The sequence below is a fragment of the Lissotriton vulgaris genome, chromosome 5 (assembly GCF_964263255.1).
Source record: "Lissotriton vulgaris chromosome 5, aLisVul1.2, whole genome shotgun sequence".
NCBI lineage: Eukaryota > Metazoa > Chordata > Amphibia > Caudata > Salamandridae > Lissotriton > Lissotriton vulgaris.
In genome coordinates, this window is record NC_141693.1 from 1143166227 (window position 1) to 1143189300 (window position 23074).

Below are 23074 nucleotides of genomic sequence, written 5' to 3' on the forward strand. Positions count from 1 at the left end.
AGCTGCATGCCCTTTGTTAAATAGAAAAAAACACACATTTGGTGTTTTGCTCATGCTGTGTTGCATTAATTCAGCTTCATTATGCAAGACACCATTTGGGTTCTTTCTTTTACCCAGATGTGCAAAGGAGGGACAGAAGGCAGTGGCTCATACTTTTTTTGGGCTCCAGAGCCATGTGTTTGCCCAACTGTTTTGGCTCGCAATCCTATAACTGGAGCAGCAGAGCTAACCATGATCTCAACTCCCTGATGGCAATTAAAAACGTACAAAACGAAATAAATACATTCATCCATTCAACTTTTAAAGCACATCATTGATATAAATCGGAAGCCAGACATACAAATCTCCACCAGTGCCTGCTTCTTTCCCCGCCATTGATTCCACAGGCATAGATTCTGTTAGAAATGGGGGGTCTCTAGTTGGCAGTGGCTTGACCGCTGTCCAAGTAGGGACCCTTATTCCAGTCAGGGTAAGGGAATTACACACCTATGATAACCCCTGCTCACCCCCTTGGTAGCTTGACACGAGCAGTCAGGCTTATCCCAGAGGCAATGTGTTAAGTATTTATACAAAGCACACAGTAACACAATGAAAACACTACAAATGAACACCACACCAGCTTAGAAAAATAACCAATCTTTATCTTCAAACAACAAGTCCAAAAAATAAAAAAATCAGACATACAGAAGTAAAGGTATGAATTTTGTGAGAATAAACCAAAAATACAGTTCCTTGAAGTCAATCAACAAACCGGAGCTATCGTGGCATCATGAACAACACAAATCAGACAGTTCAGTGGTGCGACGTTGGGAAGGCCTGCAAAACAGTACCTTTGGAAATGAACGGGCCTCAGGGACTTTGCAATTAAATCCGAAGATGAAGCGTTGGTGCAGAAGTTAGTGAGACCTTGAAATCACACCCATTGCGGATCGATCTCCGTAAAGCAAAGTCAGGAGTGCTGGCATCAGCCGGTGTTGGTGCTCTGATGTTGTCGCAGTTGATGCATCATGCTCCTCACAGGGGGAGCGGCATGGTGTTGATGCAGAAGCGTTGTCCTTGGGAGATCTGGGGCTGTTGTGTGAGATGGAGGTGATGCTTTGTGCCCTTCACAAAAAGTGCCCTCAGCCACGGTGAAGGAAGCGCCGTTATTGGACGAGGTCGGAGTTGATAGTACTGTTGTCGGGGGCTGTGATGTGAGATGGCGTGATGCAGCATGTTATTTACGGGTAGTGCCCTCAGCCACGGTGCAGGCAGCAGTGTCTATGACGGCGTGAAGCATCATTGGTGAGCTCAGGGTTGTGATGTTGCGGTCAATGCATCGTGCTTCTCACGAGCAGTGACCACTACCTCGGTGCAGGCAGCGGCGTTGAAGACGTCATCAGTGCTGCTTTTCTTGGAGGTTCAACACAACCACTCAGTTCCAAGGGCACAGGACCGAGTTTTGCACCACTTGGCAATGCAGGACTCACAGCTGAAGAATCACAGTGCTGGCAACAAGATGTGGATGAAGTATTTGATCTCCCTGAGAATTCCAACAGGAGGCAAGCATCCACAAGCCCTTGGAGAACCTTGGCAAGCAGGGTAAAGAAAGCAAAGTCCAGTCCTTTCACTGTCAAAGAACAACACAGCAACAAACAGAGTGACAGTTCCACTACAACAGCTTTTCCAGCTGTTCTTCTGGGAAGAATCGCCTCTTAGTTCAGAAGTGTTCTGAAGGGATGTATGACGTTACAACGCATGCTTTTACCACGCATGCCTTTACAACGCGTTTTTTACATCGCAAACCTTTACAACGCATAGCGCTTTGGGGTGCTGGATAGTGAATAGTTTAATTTACTATTCCAACTCCAGTCCGCGTGGACACTAGGGAAGGTGTTGGATAGTAAATTAAACTCATTCCCTATCCTAGAGCGCCCCCCAGCGCAATGCCTTGTAATGGTTTGCGTTGTAAAAGTTGCGTCGTAAAGGCACTGCGTTGTAAAAGTTGCGTTGTAAAGGATGTTTTCTTTGAAGTTATGTTGTCACAGCTTCAGTACTTATACTAGTTTCTGACTTTGAAGTAAGCAAATTTCAAAGAAAAATCTTTGTAGAGCACAAGACCCTGTCTTTATCCGACCTGGCTCCAGACACACTGCATGGGGGTGAAAACAGCTTTGTGTGAGGACAGTCACAGCCCTATTCAGGTGTCAGTGACAACTTCTCCCACCTCTCTAGCTCAGGAAGACCCATCAGCCTGGTGATGGGCCATCAGGATATGCAGGGCACACCTCAACTCCCTTTGTGTGACTGCCTAAAGCAGTGCTTAATTTGTAAAAAAAAACAAAAAAACATAAGGGCCAGGGCCCTTATCAGGAGGCTGCTGAAGCTCGCAGCTGCCAATGACAGTACCTACACAACTACTAACCATCACACTGCTACAACTGAGGCAATTCAGACTGTTAGAGGCCCCAAAACCTCAATGAATGGTATGGGCGACATGCATTAGTTCTTTTCAATTATTAAACAGCTGTTGCCCTACTCTTCACCAAATTACACAAACCGCTAGCAGCTGTCACAAGTGCTGGTGTTGACAATTAAGTGCTGGTGCCGAGCACCCGAAACCACAGGCTCAAATTAAGCACTGGTCTAAAGTGAATGCACAAGCAGCCCAACTGGCACTCTAAACAAAGACATGAATTCCAAAGATAGGCAGGGGCACAGAATGGTAAAGCAAGAAAATGCCCACTTTGTAAAAGTGACATTTTCAAACACGCAATTTAACAAACAACTGCACTAACAGATGCATTTTTAAATTGTGAGTTCATGGACCCCAAACTCCAGATCTCGATCTCTTCCCATTTGAAAGTTACACTTGCAAGAGTTCAAAAGGCAGCTCCAATGATAACCTATAGGAGAGATAGTCTGGGAAACGGCCTTTACAACATGGGCAGAGCCACGCTTGTCATTTCCTCGCAAGCTCAGCCCAAATGTCTTAACCACACGTGTGCGTGGTTAAGGCAGTGCGCTGTCTAGATGCTGGGATGGGCGGGCTCAGGACAAGGAAAGATCAGGAGAGGACGCGTAGAGGTAAGTGGGGCTAGGCTGGGTTTTGGGGGTCCTTTTTAATGGTTGGGGGTAGTGTTGAGGGCTCGGGTTGGGGGCGTTTGTAGGGCTCATAGGGGGTTGGAGTAGTTGTTTGGGGCTGGGGGTCGGTTAGTGTGTAGGGCGCAAGGAGGGTCAGGGTAGTGTTTAGGGCTCAGGGAGGTTGGGGTAATGTTTAGGGTCGGGGATCTGGTAGTTTTTAGGGCTCAGGGGGAGGTGTTGGGTTAGTGTTTAGGGCTCATTGGGGGTTGGTGTAGTGTTTAGGGCTTGGGGGTTTGGGTAGTGTTTATGGCTCAGGGAGGGTAGTGTTTAGGGCTCAGTGTAGGGTTTAGTACTCTGGAGGGGGTGGGTAGGGTTTAGGGCTCTGGGGATCGGGTAGTGTTTAAGGCTCAGAGGGGCATTGGGGTAGTGTTTAGGGCTCGAGAGGGGCAGGGGTAGTGTTTAGGGCGGGGTGTTGGGGTTGTGATCTTTACCACACATCCCTTTACCAGTCATGCCTTGACCACAACATTGCATGGTAAAGGAATGCTTTGTTGAGACACATTCGTTGTTGGGGTCGCATAGTAGAGGCATGCGTGGTTTAGCCATGCGTACCTCTGTCATACAACTGAAAGTCCTTGCAATAGTGAAAAACGAAATTGACAGTATCTTACTATCAGGACATGTAAAACACACCAGTCCACGTCCTACCACCTAAATACACTGCACCTTGCCCATGGGGCTACATTAAGCCTGCCTTGCATGTAGTAAAATGGAAGATTTGGGCCTGGCAAGTGGGTGCACTAACCAGGTCAACATGGCTGTTTAAAAATGCACTCACAGACACTGCAGTGGCAGGTTTGAGACATGTTTACAGGGCTACTCATGTGGTTGGCACAATCAGGGCTGCAGGCCCACTAGTAGCATTTGATTTACAGGCCCTGGGTACATACAGTGCACTTTATAGGGACTGACCAGTCAATAGAAAAATGCCTATTATGGATAAACCAATCACCATTACAATTTAGACAGAGGGTATATGCACTTTAGCAAAGATCAGCAGTGGTAAAGTACCCAGAGTCCTAAACCCAACAAAAACAGGTCGTAAAAAAAGGAGAAAGAAGCCAAAAGGTTTGGGAATAACCCTGCAAAAAGAGCCAGGTCCAACACATTCGAAAACCAACTTCTGTGTCTGCCTCACATGACGGATTTCACAAGGCATGCACAAGAGCCTGGTGAAGAAGTCTCATGCAGTCAATATACTGCAGTGACTCCTGACATTTGTTAGTAACAACTTCTCAGCCGCAAACGAAATGTAAATGCAAGGGCATTGTGGAATTAATTTACATCACATTTCTTTCCAGTACCCTCGGTTATAACTACTAGGGTGTTGACGGGATTTGTGGTTGTTGGACAAAAGAGCCTATTGAAGGAGGGCAGTATGCCTGGCACTCATGCATTCGCTTAGTGTCTCTCGGCTTCTACTGGTTTTGATCGAAGCATGTTTTCAGTGTGTGAAGAAACTGCATCCATTCATAGCTAGTTCTATCTTTCCAAGTAGGTTTTAATGTCGCAAAGAAAAGTGCTGTGGGGTTTCTAAAGCTAGTGTGTTTCCTATCTTTATATTTAGGCTTTACTTGGGTCAACAAAACCATGATTGACTCTGAACGATTGAGGCATGATTTGAAATACAAGTATAACTTTAATGCTTTTAGAGGCATGTCTCCACCTATTTTAATATGCTTTATATTAGGGTCAAAAGACACACAATTGATGCCACCCGAGTTTAGATCTGGCCGTATGCAAATCAGTCTTGACCCTGTGCCTCATGGAAACAGTCCAGCCCGAATTGCCAAGTCAGGTCTTCCCTGGACTGGAAACAAGCATCCTAGGACCGGTTTCGGGGTTTCACCCCTCATCAGCCAGGATAGCTTGAATTCAGTGGCACAGTGAGCCCGGAACCCACGTCTGGGCATACCTGGCTCACTTAGGGCGAGAAAGCAAAAACACACAATTGATGGACGGAATGCAGAACAAATCAAAATATTCACCCCCAGTCAAGAGATCTGGGTTAAATCCATCATTCTTTTGCTCACCACGCCACCCCAGTTTAGACCTGGCCATATGCAAATCAGTCTTGACCCTGTGCCTCATGCGAACTGTCCAGCCCAAACTGCAAAGCCAGGTCTTCCCTGGACCGGAAACAAGCATCCTAGGACCGGTTTCGGGGGTTCACCCCTCACAGCCAGGATAGCTTGAATCCAGTGGCCCAGTGAGCCTGGGACCCACGTCTTAGGGCGAGAAAGCAAAAGACAGACAATTGATGGCGGAATGCAGAACAAATAAAAACATTCACCCCTAGTCAAGAGATCTGGGTTAAATCCATCATTCTTTTGCTCACCATGCTACCCCAGTTTAGACCTGGCCATATGCAAATCAGTCTTGACCCTGTGCCTCATGGGAACAGTCCAGCCCAAACTGCCAAGCCAGGTCTTCCCTGGACTGGAAACCAGCATACTAGGACCAGTTTGATGAGGACTGTTAGCCCAAAACTGGTCCAAGGATGCTTGTTTCCGGTCCAGGGAAGGCATGGCTTGGCAGTTCGGGCTGGACTGTTCCCATGAGGCACAGGGTCAAGACTGATTTGTATATAGCTGTGTCTGAACAGGCATGGCGAAGTGAGCTAAAGAGCGATGATGGATTCAACCCAGATCTGTAACTAGGGGTGAGTGACTGAAAAGTTTCAGCGCTCCGTCCATCCTCTCAATGTGTTTGCTCTGTTTGCCCTAAGTTGGTAGGGTATGCCCAGACGTGAGTCCCTTGCTCACTTTGCCACTGGATTCGAGCTAGCCTGGCTGATGAGGGCTGTTAGCCCAAAACCGGTCCCAGGATGCTTGTTTCTTGTCCAGGGAAGACATGAAGCTGCATATTGCTTAAAGCTGTTGTTTCACCCCTTATAAGGGGTGAAACAACAGCAAGGCCTCATTAACATGCAAATGGTCTTTTAAAGACCTGTGAAGTTCTCGGGTGCGGCTGTGTGTGTGCCCGGGAAGCTGTCTCATCCGGGCTGCCACACACGACGGGGGAGCTGAAGCCCTTTGAGTCCAATGGGTGTTGCACGCCTGGCAGTGTCTGAACTGAGATGGTGAAGAGAGCTAAAGAAAGATGATGGATTCAACCCAGGTCTGTGACTGGGGGATAGTGGTTTCAGCGCTCCGTCCATCATCTCATTTTGTTTGCCCTAAGTTGGCAGGGTATGCCCAGACGTGGGTCCCTTGCTCACTTTGCCACTGGATTCAAGCTAGCCTGGCTGATAAGGGCTGTTAGCCTGGAAACCAGTCCCAGGATGCCTGTTTCCGGTCCAGGGAAGACATGGCTTGGCATTTCGGGCTGGACTGTACTCATGAGGCACAGGGTCAAGACTGATTTGGATATAGCTGAGTCTGAACTGGGGTGGCAAATTGAGCTAAAGAATGATGATGGATTCAACCCAGATCTGTGACTGGGGGTGAGTGTCTGAAAAGTTTAGTGCTCTGTCCATCATCTCCTTGTGTTTGCTTTATACTGGCGTCATGAAATAGGCCTTACACCAATCTAGTGGCTGTAAGGACTTCAGCACGCAACAACTTTAAAAGATGTAGTCATTCTAGAATATTTAATGCATATTCATCATGATTTTTAACATTTTCAAAATTAACGCTTTAAAACAAGTACATCATTGTATACATTTCACGCTTCATGACTTCTACAATAACATTGAAAAAATAGAAACCACAAATTTTTGAGCCCAATGCATTTCGGGACACAAGGTCCCTTCGTCAGGGGTCCCTGAAAGAAAAAGGAAACATTTTATCCGATGCCACTAACGGCTGATTGCAGTACAATAGTACCATTTTTCTCTAATTTCATGATTGTGAGAACTCAAGTAACAAAAGACCACTTCCAATCTATGTCAATACATCATTGATATTCAAAACTTTAACACACCAAACGATAATCAAATCTGACCAAATATGACCATAGTCATGACGCTCACCTTAAAGAACAGACAGAAATACTGTAGTGGTTTCTATTTACACCGTACCCTGCAATCTAAATATAGACAGATGCGACCTCCACCTACATTCATTATACTGGCGTCAGCCATAAACACACACAGCATAATTGTTAGTAGCTGCTTTCATATAAAGTTCTGTTCCTGATACAGTGGCAGGTGTTTACCTTCTGTTGTTGTAGAAGTGAGGGCTTTGTGGGCCTTGTTGGTCCCCTTCAGGGAAGAAGCTTAAACTGTTCCAGGTTTACAAGTTTCTTCTAGATTTTATTTAACTGCCTGCATCAGTTTTAACCGGAAACGCCATTCTTGACTTCCTGTCCTAAGCACTTAATTTCCTAGTCCTCGCCGCCTTCTTCTAAGCCTTACCACTTCACCTCGATTCCAAGTGAGTGGCTAGTCCCAGGGCCTATCTGTTCACCAGGCACCAGTGTTTAGGGGGCTAGAACTTGTTTCATCCTCAGGCGTTGACTCCGAGTAAGAGAGAGAATGAAGAGAAAGAAGGGTCACCGCAGAAAAAGCGTGAAGGCAGAAGTGCAAGACAAACTTGCTTTGTAGGAAGGAAAAAGCACCTGCACCAGAGTGACAAAGTACAGTGTAGGGTTGTGAAGTAAAGCAAGCGACCTGAGGTGGAATCAGAAGTAGGCAGCCTAGGGATTGGGGAAAGCCAGCATTCGGCAGAGTGGGCGCATAATACATTGTAAAACATTGTGCCCCCGGACTTGTTTTTTTAAAAGTTGAATCACTCTTTCACGTATATTCATCACTTTATATCCAGCCCTGCTCACAGCAGCCGACTCTGAGTGTTAAATCTTCTGAATGTTCCGCCAGGCAAAGTGCAAAAGTTGTTATCTTTCTGCTGTTAATGCACGAACATTTTTTATGATACTTTTCTTCTCCTCGACCAAATTTGGTAGCGTCGGCTGAGACTGCGTGAGCATCCTGCAGAAGTGACGTAAACCCCATCAGATGTTTAGGGCATATCAAGCGCTCCTTGACTTGTAGGGCAGTTGTTAACTAAATATTGAGACAGGCAACTGAGGAGGCCGAATGCCTCCTTTGGAAATACAGGGCAGGGGAGGGGGCCTGTCCCCCACTTGCGCAGAAACATGCTTGAACTAGGAGCTCACACCGTGGCAATGTATTCCTAACACATTTCCAGCTTTTACCGTGAGCAGGAGAGAAATACGCAGAATCAGCACGTGCCAGTGCCACTAGACTAGGAGACCAATGGGAACGAGGCCACCTTGGCTAGGGTTCTCAAAGGTGTGCTAAAAGGAAACCACTACCTACTTTGCTTAGACCTTGTGTATCAGGAATTGTCTTGAAATGTAAATTTTGCAAACAGTAATCTCTCCATGACATATATCCCCTTATCGCCCTGTCCCCACAAGATACTTACCTGTAGTGGACCCTTCGATAAAAATGCTGAAAGTACCAGGGGAGAGGGACATGCCGGAACTGCTAGTAACCAGTCAGTAATGCTGTAGCCTACTCATAGATGCCTTTAGCACGACGACTTGGGAAGCTGTGATTCCAAATCTTGCACAGCTTGTAGAGGTATTGGGAGTGGGTGGGCAGCATTGCCACGTTTACAAGGCACAGTAAATACCATGCAGGCCCAGAGATGTGCTGCAGGTGTCTTTGGAAGAAGATGGCGTGTAGCGCCTTTGGAAAAGTACATAACACACAATGTCCACTCTTGTTATTTCATTAAAATGCTATGACCTGAGGGCCAGTAAAATCAAATATTTGTTATTCTTCTGATGGCAACACAGAAATTGATAACACGTGGCCACCCACCATGAAGGAATCCTAGAACTTTGGTTAAACCGTTCAGTAACTCCTCGAGAAGCGGTTCTGGTCTGCGCCTTTATGCGCGCTTCTACATGGACTATCTACATGAGCTAGATTCTCCAGCTCATCTAAAAATGTGCCAGTCTTGGGGATTGCTGGCAGGCATGGAGGTTGCTAGGGAAACCAAAAAGATTGCACCTGTAACCTCTACAGCCTCCTAAGTGATGTCCCAGGCAATGCTATTGTAAATAAAGGAAGGAGAATCAATTTCTCGATGAAGAGCACGCTGATGCTCATCAACCGCAACACTGCACCTGCCTCATTACTCTAACACAGGAGGACCCATTGTACCCAGTCCACAGCTGCAGCCACTTTAGTGCATCACACACGTTGTCTGATTGGGGTATGTAAGGCAGATAGTTTATCTTCACTTCCGACAATCATCGGGCAGTGCAATGAGTGGTAAGATTGATACGAGGTTTTGCGGAGCTAGCCTTACAAACTTTCTTCTTTTTGTCACTGACTAATTTAGCCAGCACCCACAATCCCAGGAGTTAAACACATTTATGTTTAAAATACCCTGCAACCAATAAGTTACTGTGGTGGGTTGTGCATTCCTGGAGATGTCGTGCATCTGGTTTTCAATAGATTATGACACTGATTAACAGTCAGGTTCAGCTGTAGGCCAACCTCCACTAATTCGGAGGAGTGCTGCCCCACTGATTTCAAAGCAGTGAAAAAAAATGATAATAACTTTGTTATTATGGTTTTATTTTTGGTAGCTGCGGGCTGGGTTAGGGCAGGGCTGGGGTCTCAGGGAGAAGGAGTGGTGGGCACACTCAAAGTGTGCATGACTGTTTGGCTGGCTATCTTGTGTCGACCAAATATTCATGCGCACTTTGCATGTTCCCCACCAGTCTACATTACACAGCCTGGTGAGGAACATGCCCAGGCTCACATTCCCCGTCTGAGCTTTGAACCATGGCACTCAGACCAATCACAACGCTGCATTGCATCGTTATGATTGGTGATTGGCTTAGGGGAGGGATCCTGCTGTGTGTGCTTCCAGTTCCTGCTTCCGTTCTGGAATGTTGGCAGGGAAGCGGAGGAGAGACACGGCTGGCCGAATAGGAAAGTGTTTTTTTTTTCCAGGCACCCCCTCCCCTGCCTCGCCATCCCTGTTCCCTGTCAGCCGCCACTGAGGCCAACCACAACTGCCCAGTGTTCCTACACCCAGATGTTTTAGGTGCAAGAACACCTTGCCCTGATTTTACTAGCTCTTACAATCGTACAAGGTATGGGCAAAGCTGCAGGCACAAGTACAGTCCGTCTCCTCCCATTTCCTTCTCACAGTTAAGAGAGCTCGAACATCTGTCCTCATTCCAGCCTTCTGGTGGCCCTGCCCACTAACACCCTCCACACCGTATTTGGAATTCCTTTCATAATTTGACTTGGAAAAACTGGATTCACATGTTTATTCTCCTCTCCATGGAGATTAACTTGTAATTGCCACGTAATGGTTGGATGTTTCCACAAGGCATAGAGTTTGCACCCAACCAAAACACGATGCAACTCGTAATCGGGCCATATACAGGCTGTTCCAATGCTGCAGCTCCTCTCGGGCGATTTAATGAGCTGTGAAAAGTTAGGGCTAAAGTTTTGTGAATGCTCTGTTGTTGACTTATGGTTGATAAAGCCCTCTGGATAATATCTAGCCAGCTTCCAGTCTCCATTGACCATAGGTTTATGCATTTGGAATGATGAAGTGCCAACCAAGTCTCAGGGAGGGTGAATTACAAACAACCACATTTTCTTCCTCTCATACTTCAAATATTATAAATGGTGTGCGCTTTAAATTATTGAACTCAAGTAATTATTTAAACCACATCCGGTATTGTGTGTGTAAGAAGTTGCCTCTTTGTGCATGGTCAACCCTAATCCTTTGGACTGATGTTGCTGTTTTTTTTTTTACTCTGAGAGTGCACTGGGGCCTCCTAACCAGGTCTTAATGCCAGTGTTCAAGTCCATTTACAAAATGTATGTTGAATTGGCTGCAGACAATTGGCATAAGTTAACTTGTAAGTCCCTAGTACATGATATCAAGGTACCCATGGTCTATAAGTCAAAGTGTCCACTCAGAGGTGCAGCACCGATTGTGCCAACCTGAGTGTGTCAAAGTACAGAATAGCTCCCAGTTTGCCACTGCAGCCTGCAAGGGCAGTTTTCAACTGCTAGTTCAGCTTTGCCCTTTAAACCAGTGGTAAAGCCCCTCTCCCCTTAACTATGTATATAAGACTCCCCTAATGAAGGCTTACCGAGCCCTTAGGTAGGAAGCTGTAAATGCTTAAGTGGGATATATATTTCCTTATGTCCTAATAGTGAAAACTCCCAAATTGTTTTTACTGTGGAAAGACTAGGAGACCCTTTGGCTAATATAGGGTTGCAGGATTACATCTCAGCTTTGCTAGCATCTGAATAGAACTACTAAATGTAATACTTCAGATATCAAATTACTTGTGGCATTAATCCCGACTTGATGCCCTAGTCGAATTTAATGTCACTTTTATGGAAATGCCACTTTTGGAAAGTTGCTACTATGCTGCCCAACGTTTCCAGTAGCCACTTACACCAGACAACCTTCTGCCCTCCTGGGGTGTGGTGTGAACAATGGAGACCTGCCACAAAGGGAGGTGCTCCCTCCCCCTCACACAAAGCCACATAGGGTGTTGGCCAAAAAGCTGAGCTTCCTTTGATGGGCAAATGGCAACCACACTTGAGAGTTGCTTGCCCTTTATTCAGGTAGATGGGCTGGTAGTGGGAACAGAGAGAGGAAACCAGTCGCAAACCAGTTTTTTAATGGGGGTGTAGCCCACAGATAACCACATCGCCAGGGAGCGCTACCAAGCTCCATACATGAAGCCAGGGTTTCAGGCATAAAGCGCTTCGAGGCCTCATCAGAGGTAGTAAGCACTATATAAATTCAATTACAATACATCTTGAGAGGGAGCAGAATAGTGCACTCTGGGATTGCCAAGATGCCCCATTTAGTCAGAAGTCTTGTTGTGGCTGGGAGCCTGGTAGCAGATTACCTAGTGACTGTTTCATCCCCCCAGGGCACCTTACGGGCATAAATATGACACCTCTGGTACCCTCAACCTCATTTCACATCTAGACTGGAGAACGGACCGAAAGAGGACTGCCCTGCTGAACCCTGGGCCCGGCAATAGGATGCACCGGCTGCTGGACTGCACCTGCTGCTCCTTGGGCTAGCAAAGAGAGAACTGTGCCTGTGATGCCTGGCTCATGGAAAAGATACTACTGAGCCTCAGACCGAAAAAGTGAATTCCAAGAGTCAGTAGGCTGACTCCCTGTTCCAGCACCATAAAAGCTGAAGTAGCCCGTTCTGGTAGCTGCTTCGATTGAACAACGGCTAACCGAAAATGTGCAGCCAAGAAGATCATTCCTTTGTTCCAATAAGTTGCACCCATTCCCAGCATACCAGGGAGAGTTGTCAGAGTGTCCAAAACGGACACTAGCTTTAACCAAAGGATACTGCTGGACCTGCTGTAACAGGAGATAAGTAGCCCAGTCGTGGCTGTTCTTCTGCTGGCTTGAAGGGGACTTTGAGGGACACAGAGCCCTGAACCCAAAGTCACACCACCTCAGACGTAGACTGAGGTGTAGCCCCAGGACGACCTTTGTCGACTGCACAGCACCCAGACCATCTTTCAGCATCCTGTATCCTCAGCACCAGGGCCACTCCATGGAACTCTATGCCGGTCCTTTTGTGAACTGTGTAACTGGACTCCAGACTGTTTTAGTGACCAGGTAATTGTCCAAATACTCCTCACTGGCCCCCCTGACCATCTCCCTGTCAGAATTAGTCGGCCAGGCCAGAATAGTCAAACATAACTCTTTAAAACTTTTCAAAAGTTTCCAAACTTTATGGTTACCAATAGTTGTTTGCACTTGGACTAAAAAGCAGAGATTTACCTTTACTTAAAAATCTAAATCTCTTGAACCCTCTGGTAGATTTTGCTTATCTTGATGTCTACATATTCATAAAAATACAATATATTTTTATAAATTGGTGTTGGATTTCTTTTGTATTGTGTGCCTTTCTTATTGTGTAGTTTGGTGTTTTTAAATGCTGTACACTGGTTCATTTGTTTAAGCCTCGCTGCTTGAAGCCACAGCTACCAAGAGTTGAACAAGAGGTGCTACAAACAAGCCTGACTGGGCCCAAGGCTGTTTCTTGAGTGTATTACACAATGAGGTCACACAACCACACCATATAATGCATCACAATCTTCACAGTGAGCTATTCAGCTAATGTGTGAAATACATTGTTATTATGATAGGCTTGATTTTTGTATAGTTTTGCTTAGCCACTCCTACACTATCAATTTCTATACAAGCCTTCCTTTGGGCTGACTCTATATTCTTGCGTTGTTGTTTTCTTTAGGACTATCCTGAAGGAGAGTGGGCTTTCCCGGTATCTTCACTCGGCTGTCCTCATCAGTGGAGCCATTCTGGTCTTTGGGGGGAACACCCACAACGACACATCCCTCAGCAATGGGGCAAAATGCTTCTCTGCTGATTTTCTGGCATATGATATAGGTAAGAAGTCCTTATGGTTCGAATTACACAAACTGTGAAATACTATGTAAACTGTTCCCTTTCAAACGAAAAATTGATTTATTTCATGATAGATATAGAACATGTATGCGTCGTATGCACTTGTTATCCGTTTATTACCCATCACAATGTATCGGTGTAGTTCCGGTTTATGAAATTTGCATTTTGTCACATTAAGCAAGTACCCTATCACTTTTATTGCAAATATAAATTCATTAAAGTTGACCTCTTAGTGTCCATTGACGTATGCATGGGGACACCCACAATTCTGTTGAACCGCAAAAGCCCTGGCAGCCTTCATAAACTGACTCGCCATCACACTCCAGCCAGGAACCTGTGTTCCTGGGCTGATCTGATATAACAGCATTCCTTCAAGAGACCAACGCATGACAGAAGATCATGAGGGCCACTGAAACCCAACCTATGTAAGAGCCTTAGCTCTTTACTCCAAATGGAAGCTGTTTACCTTCATTTCAGGAAACTCCTGAAAAACAAACTTTTTTCTAAGTGGCACCTGGCTGGACTCCAACTTTCTGCACTCAAAGTCTCTCTAGGTTTGTTTTTGTTCTGAGTCTATTCCCGTGCTCTGAAGTGACCTTTGTGACGTGTAGTGCTATATATAACTCCAAATAAATTTTAAAAAGAATTTCAAGGGCCAGAGGGTTTAATAGCAAGCATGGGGCATTGCCCACACAGGTTTCAATTGCTAGAGGCAGACCAAGATTCAATTATGTGGAGCATGTCAGGAATGCTGAAAGCATTGAGAATAGGGAATATGCGTCATGGCAAAGGAAGGAGAGGAGTGTACCCAGTTCTGGGAAACCATTGTTGTTTTTCAAAATACAACTCTGTACTGTGGTGTATTACTGCTTCAGATCAGTGCCACCAGGGCACTGCTCTCCCTTCTCAAGCCTTTTTATTTCCTTGAAGGCCTTGCATATTAGGGGGCGTACGTGTGGCGAGAAAAAATGGTGGTACATTTAGACAAACCTAAAAAAGAAAAACAAATCTTATTCAGATTTATTTTCAGCAGTTCACGGACATCTCTCTTTGTGCCACTGGGTAGCAGTATCATTGTTGTCCTACATCGAGGAGTTCTCGGCTTACTTGTTTCATTTAGGCTTAGAATAAATATGTTTTCAGTCAGGACTTCAGAGCGTGCCACACTATTGGACCATAAACCCTCACAACATAATCGCCAGTCCCACTCTGCTTCACCTGCTGATTTTGAGTTTTCAGGGGTAGATGGAAAATAATGCACAGTAAAACTTGCAGTACGTTTTTCTAAGTGCATTTCCACTAGGCTTCTGCTGGTTGTGTTAGCAGGTTATTACAAAGTTATGTTTTTATCACATAAGAGAGGTGATAAAACTGCATCCCAGAAGAGCTTTACTCTAAATATGTGCAAACTATAGAATGGTCGGAATTGGGATTGTGCTGCTTTTAGGTCTGGCCTTCAGCCAGCCCTCTTCATTCATTGGTCTGTTGTTGTGTCGTTCACGTTTTTCTTCTGCCGACTACACTGTAAAGCATAGGGCAGTGGGTCAGCCCAATTCAGCCATTGGCTAACTGCATTGTGAGTGTCTGGAAGTAACACATCCACACACATAGGTGTGCCGCGGTGGCAATGTCTGCTTTTTGAGACAAAACATATTTTGCTTTAAGCCAACAATACATTTTTAGAAAACAAGTATGAAAAAACAAGTATTGCAAAGCCAAAGGGTTGGCAGCCGACTTCAGACCTACTTACTGGCTTTTCCAACACTTGTTTTACTACTTGTATCTCTTCTTATAAGAGTCCTTTTTCATTTGTTATTCACCATTGTTGGCCATTCTTAATTTTGTTTTATTTCTTTATTTGGACATGTTTTTCATAATTGAATATGCATGGCATGTGTACTGTGCTGCCTGTCAGGTTCTCAAGGTCTCGAGATTCTAGTTGACAAGTTGATCATTCAAACAAACACTTACCTTAGCCAGAAGGCCTCACGCATGTGTGAACGTCGTGATTCCACCCCTTTCCTATTTTTGGAAGGTTCAATCCCTGTACGTTTTAGTACATTGTGTGTTTTCGCAAATAGGGTGGATCAGGGAGGAAATAAGCAGAGAGAAAAATATGATAGAAGCAGCCCGATGTGTCTCTGCTCAATGAATCTTTCGAAGAACACTGTAAAGAGAAAACGTACGTTTGTCCACTTTCTTTTTTATTTATTAGTTCTCAGTTCCCTTACTCTTAAATTGAAAACTAACCTGAAACTGCAGTTACACTTCCTCCTAAGTAGCAAAGTTCCCGGGTGCTTCAGTTGCATGTGCCTATCTTCCTGTAAGACACAGAGAGGGATTTAAGGACACTATCTTTGAACAGAGAGAACCTTTGAGAAAGTTACTAATTAAGTTCTAAGTGCCTCCTAATTCAGTTTTCATCAGTACATAGGGACAACATTCTGAGCTACAGTCTTTGATCACAACTCACTCATAATCCAGCAACAGATTTCAACAATCTGCTGAGTTGCTACTATAATTGTTATCTCGCGCAGCAGAACACATTCCTCTTTAAAAAAAAAAAGGACTAACCAGCCTCAAACAACAAATTACAGCAGAAGTCCTCCAGAAGCTGTCCCCGTACACCAGCTATAGCGAGCTAGCCCCCACTCCCAGCTCTGTGACAGTACCGCCTCCCTCCTTCATGCCATCTCATTGAATGGTCAGTAGCTCTACAGGGGTCTTATATTTGCAGGACTCTCAGTGGGTTTGTCCTGACCTACTTTGTTGTTCCATGCGCAAGTTGGCGTCCTTTCTGCACTCCCCTCCTCCCATTCGTTTCCATCAATTCATCGATAAACATGCAAGATGAAATCAAGTAACCAATATGTGGATCTGATCACACCTGCACTAAACCCTTCCGCGGCGTCACATTCTCACACCATGCTGTGTAGTTCTACTGTACATTGTGATGCGGACATGTTTTATTTTTCCAATCGTACACATACGTCTTGTCTGGTACAGCGACTAGCAAATTGTTCTCAATTCAGAACCTTGTGTGGGAAGCTTTAAGGCTTCTTCTTCTATTAACTTGCCCTCCACGCAGTGAGATAATCTCACTATCTAGTCCTCTCAACCGGCGTCATCTGCAGCACTGAACCTATTAATAGGCCAGAACCTTTCCATTTGGATCTAAGTCTTCTCAGAGGAGGCAGCAATAATATTTGATTGATGGTGCACGTGACCTTCTCTTGCCTGGGAGGGAACTGGGCCAGGAAGCTGCCACATTGAAGGGCCCTTAGACACTGTAAGGAAAACAAATGACTTTTCATTTACAGTGGTGTCCTTTGGCCTAACAGTAAAATACACCTTTGGAGGTCCCCGACAGTAAGGAAAATGTCAGGACATGGCATAATGATGGATTCCACGTCCAAGCTCCTGCAAGGCACGAGAACGAGGCAGTGCTTCTTGTTCCCAATTCATCCTGGCCAGACGTTTGTTGCATTTCACAAGTTTTAGTCTGCGTTTGATTGGCCTCCCTCAGTGAGATCACAAGACAACATTCAGCATTTTTACATACTTTTATTCCTCTCCTCAAAAAATTGTAATTTCAGGACCAACTCCTCAAGTTTAAATTCCCAAATTCCTCATTTGTTGCCACTTCGTTCAAATTAAGGAGAAGTCTCTGGTTCAATATGGTCTTGGTTAGAAGTCACTGCTATGACAGTTGAAGAAAGTTCATAAAATAGAAATCAGTTGTTCGCTATCTAATCACTGCAAGCCTTCTGATATCAGAGGAAATTAAAATACGTTATAATGATTGCATTGTTACCTTTGCGTTGATGCTTTTTAATTTTTTTTGACTGATAACCAAAAAAAGCAACCAGACATTTTTTTACAGATAGCATATTTTTGCTACATAAATTTTCTTGTTGCTTGATTTGGCCGCCTTAATTCTGCCTTCCTCCAGCTTCTTGGAACCACAGATCCCCTAAGATATTCAAGGTCGACAATACTACTAAACTGCTTGTTAGAAATTAGGTTTTTGTCAAACTTAAAAAAAAAAAAGAAATTAGGTTTTTGGTTGAGGGCCGGGGGTGGGGGTGTGAACCCTTTTTAAGCAACAACCACAATCCCTGTCCGAGTAAACACAAAGTCACTAAATTAAACTGTGCTTAACCCTCCGGTAGAGTAGAACAAAAGACGTCAGGCTTAACTTATGGAAAGTATTTATACAGTACTTAAACAGTAATAAAATAAAAACACAGCACCAGAAGATCCCACACCAATTTAGAAAAGTAGGGTAAAATCTAATAAATTATTTGCTACCAAATGTCAAAAATCCAATTAGTAGAATAGAGTTATGAATTTTTAAAGTTTTTAGCCAAAACCAGCACCTAAAAGAACAAAGAATCTGGGGAGGGGGCGTCATCGTTGGGGAGTCACTGGATGACTTTGTGGTGAAGATTTCTACGTTTGGACTGTGTCACTTTTTTGGAAGTCGAAAATCTCCAGTGGGGCGAAGATGCAGGAGGTAGCCGATGAGGGCTCCACAAGGCCAGAGACCCCTTCTGCGGGGAGACGCTGAACAGGATTTACTGCTGTGGAGAAAAACGTAGCAGAAGTTACCCCAAAGTCAGGCCGACTAACAATGCACCTTGGGTGGATCGGCAATCAGGTATGTCCCAGTCTCTTCTTGGTTTTTATGGCACTTATTGGCTGAAATTTTTCAAGGACATCATTTTTTATTAAAGCTGTTTGGGCACCCTTAGCATCACTTCCAAGAGTTTGGGACTGGGTGGGCACCACTTGGATGGTAGGAATCCCTTCAGGCAGGGTCCAGGTGCCCCACCCAAGCTGTTGGATTTTTTTTGTGTCCCTGTAGCTGACAACAGGAGGCCAGCCAACTGGCCCTTAAAGTTAATCTGATAGTCCTGGGTTCAAGCAGCAAGAATGTCCTCCAGCAGCAGGGCACTCCTCTGAAGTGCAGGGCAGGCATTCTGAGTGTCCTCCACAGGTCCAAGAGTGAACTGAAGAGTTGGTCTAAGGGTCCTGTTTTTATATCTGGGTCCAGCTTTGAAGCTGAAGTAACTTATAGAGTTTTTGCCCCACACACAGTTCTGGAATTCTTTTCCTCCCTGCCCAGGCTCCAAGGCCTCCGAGGTGACAAAAGGCTGGTGTGAAGTTCTCCATAATCTTCGGGTTCCATATTCTTGTTTATCACCTGTTAGGACTAAGAGAGATCTGATTGAGAATGTAAGATGCGTTACTTATTTGGACACTCAGTTCTCAGACTTACTCCAATTAGGAGCATCATTGGATTTGCTTTGGTTGTTCACTTAATAGTTGGTGAGTGGTGTAGAAAGTGGAGAAGGAGACTGCATGCAAGTGATGGTATGAGCAAGGGTATTGGTGCAGCCATTCAGAAGGGACTCACATGGATAGTGTTGAATTCTTGTTTATAGTTGACCTTATCATTGTTGGAAAGCTGTTAGTAACTTGCCTGTCAGGTGGTGACTGGTAGTACCAGTTGGTCCTTGGGCACACCATCAACATTGCTTAGTTTGAGTTCAGGAGCGTAAAATAAGAAATACTCTTAAATATGGAACATTTACATTTCATATAAGCAGGGTGGTTTGCCTCTATTTCTGTTATTATTCACTGGTGCTATCTTTCTCCTCACTCCATACTTTTGTTTTCCAGTTGACATTAACAGAACCTAGATTTTAGGTTGGCTCTTCTGTGTTCCTTTATAGCTTCCCTGATCCTAGTTTACTCTGTATTCCCAAGATTGCTGCATAATGTGTCCTCTCCTGTACATAGTATTCCACGAGTGAACTATCAGTTCATATGTACTGGTTTCCCTCACTACTAAAAACTGATACTGGAAAAAGGTTTTTATTGCTACTTTTCTTAATTTTTAAATTGAATTAAATATTGCATAATAAGGCTTTGATCCTTCCATCGTTGGATTTTGGTTAACCAAATGCCATTTCTTCAGTAAAAGAAAAAAGCAAACATAGGTGAACAATCTTAATTCTTGAATCACTGCTTTTTTCAGTAACAGTGCAAAATCTGGCCATTGATACCATCAGAAAAAGGGCAAAGAGTTGATGGAATTTCACTGGTCATTTAAGAGGTTGAAAATACGTTAAAGGCTTTATGTGCTGTGTCCACCTTTGAAAACTCTTATCCTTTCTCTATTCGCAAAGTGAGCCAAAAACTGAAGGACATCAAACTCTCCCTTCATTGCTTGGGAGAGCTCACTGCTTAACCTAGCTATGAGTAATTTGTTATTCACAACTCACTGAAAGATTGTAGGAGCTAAAAGAGAACATATAAATCAAAATAGGTTAAGAATACCCTTTTATAATTTTTTAAGATTATGGTAGTGTTAAGATGGGGACTATTAAAGTCTATGATGATTGAAACATTAAATGTTTCCATGTTCATCCAGGATGGTGGAGAGCGAGTCACTAATGTGAAGGAGTAGAATTCAATCCCTCCCGATCAATGTGCTAAGAATTTTCTCGAGTTGGAATACCAGACCCATAAAAAGCAGATAAATTTACATCTCACGCAAATAGACCCCAAATTAAATTTCATAGAAAGCCTAAGAGAAGGTACAGCACCCCATTTAATGGGAAGTGCAGACTATAGCAAGACTTTGCCTTAATCACTTCTAATTCAAGTGACAACTGCATTGAGGCCCTGTGTTTCCCCCCATTACTAATGAAAGAATTGCCATTTATCAACAGCTGCTTGCCCTGATGAAGATCTTACTGTGAGTTGAGGGTGACCAGTCCCTAAATGGTAGAAAATTGACTCCTAATAATTTTTGACCTCTGAACATCCAAAAGGGACATACTCAAAGTATTTTTCTTCCAATCCCCAAGAGCCCATTGACTTTCCAATTTTTGTGTAAAAGGAACTAAAACAGATTAATATATGTATCACACTTTTTGGTGTTTTTTCTGTAAACAAAATATTGATATAATGGTGTTATGTAAGTTATGTCCAAATGTACATGTTTCACAAGCTAAACTTGTAAAAACACTTAATAAGCCTACAGGTCAATTAATACAGTATAAGAACCTAAGATTGTTTCACAACTTAAAGAAATTGAAGTAAAGAAAGTCCTCAAGGGTGTAAAAAGGAGAGAGCAAACATAAGGAATTAGAACCGAGTAACTAGTTACATACCTGGAATAATTGAGGTATGTGAAAAACATTGTTTAATCTATGTTTGTTGGGTGTATTTTTGATGTTTCTTATATGCATTGGGTGCGGGCCATGTTTCCCTGAATTGGATCCAATCTCGTTTTGAAATCTCTGAAATGTTAAAATTTGCATTTTGAGCAGGATCCGTCTCTGGGACAAAAGGAAAGGGGAGGATCTAACCAACGTGGAAGGTTTGTCCATAGAAGAAAGTTACTTTCTGTCTTAATCTTTGTGTCTTAATGTTTGTTGTGGAGCAAATTCCTCTTGAATGCAAACTGATCACATGATTTGTCAGGTGAAGCCTCAGCATTGTTCCTTTGGGATGGTATGTTCTACATCCTTTTATCGAATTAAAGGTGTGGTTATTTTGGCAGTTCTGGAAAAGTGTCAGATGAACGCTGGAACAAAATGGTATTGCAATGAAGTCAAAATGCCTCTACCTTCACTAAATGAGATTTCCTCAGTCGATTCTCTGGGAGATCGAGTTTTTTCTGGAGACTTTTTTGGCTCTTCCATGTCACTTGAATTTAGCCATTACCTTTATCTGCCTCCTCAAGCATGGTGTGAGGAAATTGACAGATAGTTCATTGGAAGCATAGATAAAGACTCAAATTTCCAAAGTGGAGTTGGCAGTCACAAAACATATTTGGTGCCATCTTGTGCACCTCTCGGATTCCTTGTCTGCGCTTTGTGTGACTAGTACACAACTTCAAAGAGTGGTTTTCTAATGAAAGTCTGTAACTTGTCAGAATCTTCCATTCCTAGAGCAGCAATGGTTCCTTAATAGGAACTGCTTCTTAAGCGCCAACAGAGGGCTGTAGCAAACTCATCCACTGCTTCTTAAGCGCCAACAGAGGGCTGTAGCAAACTTATCCACAAAGCGATACTTTAAAAGAGCTAAACTGTCCATTTCAGCCAGTTAGAGAAACAATCTTATGATGACCTGGAAAGCTTCTTCAGCTCTGTTAAGGTTGATCTTGGCTCTAAGCTCATTGTGATTCATATAGAATACCAGCGCACTCTGCTACAATCCTCCTCTTTAACTGGATTTTCAATTTAATTAGGTTGCCCTGGTACCGCATGCACTTCACTCCACAAGCACAGTGTAAATCCCATGTGGGTGAAAATGCAAATCCTAGAACAGTACCAATTAAATAGTTCGTTGTTTCTACAAAATATCCCTGGCTCGTTAATTATATCTCCAAGAAACATACTACCCTTGATGACCTGGCTTTTGTGTCTCGCTAATCCTACACAGTTGTAAATTTCACTTTGGAAACAACTCCACTGATTTCACTGGTTCAATCACATCCAGCCAAATAATCACATCGACTTTCAAATACTTTGAAATGGAAATGCTGAAACGAAGGAAAATAAAAACAAAAGCCAGCAAATAAAATGCACAAATGCAAAACAACTCTGAGATGGGAAGTAAAATTATATGGGACCCGATGTACACATACATTTTTCAAAATCACATGGTTTGCGACTGCAACATGTTTTTTTTCAATGTACTAAACCCATTTTGCAATTTGATTACAGGTTACCAAATTGCAAAATGGGTTGAGGAAGACATAATAAATTACTTTTTGGAAGGCGTGTGGTTAAGGTGGGGCTGCCAAATAGTGATTCATTTAAAAAATCTGGTCTGAAACATTAAAAAGTTACAGACTCAAGTTTGGTAGTAACTTTTTTGCCGAAGGGGTAAGTTTGTTGGGAAGTAGGCAGAGTGGTCTGCTGGACCACTGCCAACTCTTAAACAGACACACAAAAAAATCAACTTTTCTTTTTAAATGCAGACCTTTTTTAGATCGAAGAGTACCGGACAGCACAGCTATCTGGTTTTCTAACAACATCTTGGGGACATTGCGAATGCTTGCCTGTATATGCCTTCTGCCGTTGCTTATCATTGGCTTTGTGGTTTGTAACTCACATTTGCTTTCTTTCTGTTTGCTGACTTTCTTTGTTTTAGGCTGTCCAGCTTGAGTTCGTCCCTTTCCTTGCCCAAACCTTATTTACTGTAATCTTCTTCTGGTCCTCGCTTTCTGTAAACTAGCCTTAATATTTAGTTCCATTTGCTGTGCGTCAAAGATAGAGGCCAAATGTCAGGCTTTGTCTTCCAGGGTGCTTGATGTTTACTTTTCTTTCTCTGACTTCAAAGTGTGGGAATTTATGTGAAAATCATGCTGTCTACTGATTGTGTGCTTGAGGGAAAGCTGTAGGATGATATTTATTTTCTAGCACACAACAAAATGTAAATTACTGTCAATGAACTGCACATGTAATTCAGAATATATAAAAATTAGGACTTCACAAATGAAGCACA

General features: G+C 43.7%; 1 protein-coding gene across 1 annotated transcript in view; it reads left to right on the forward strand.

The window, feature by feature from the left end:
* Nucleotides 1–23074, forward strand: part of ATRNL1 (attractin like 1) — a 1808663-nt gene that overhangs the window by 622755 nt on the left and 1162834 nt on the right. Inside the window, exon 10 of the mRNA XM_086919594.1 lies at nucleotides 13374–13528. Coding sequence (XP_086775720.1) covers nucleotides 13374–13528 — 155 coding nt within the window. The remainder of the gene's footprint in view (nucleotides 1–13373; nucleotides 13529–23074) is intronic.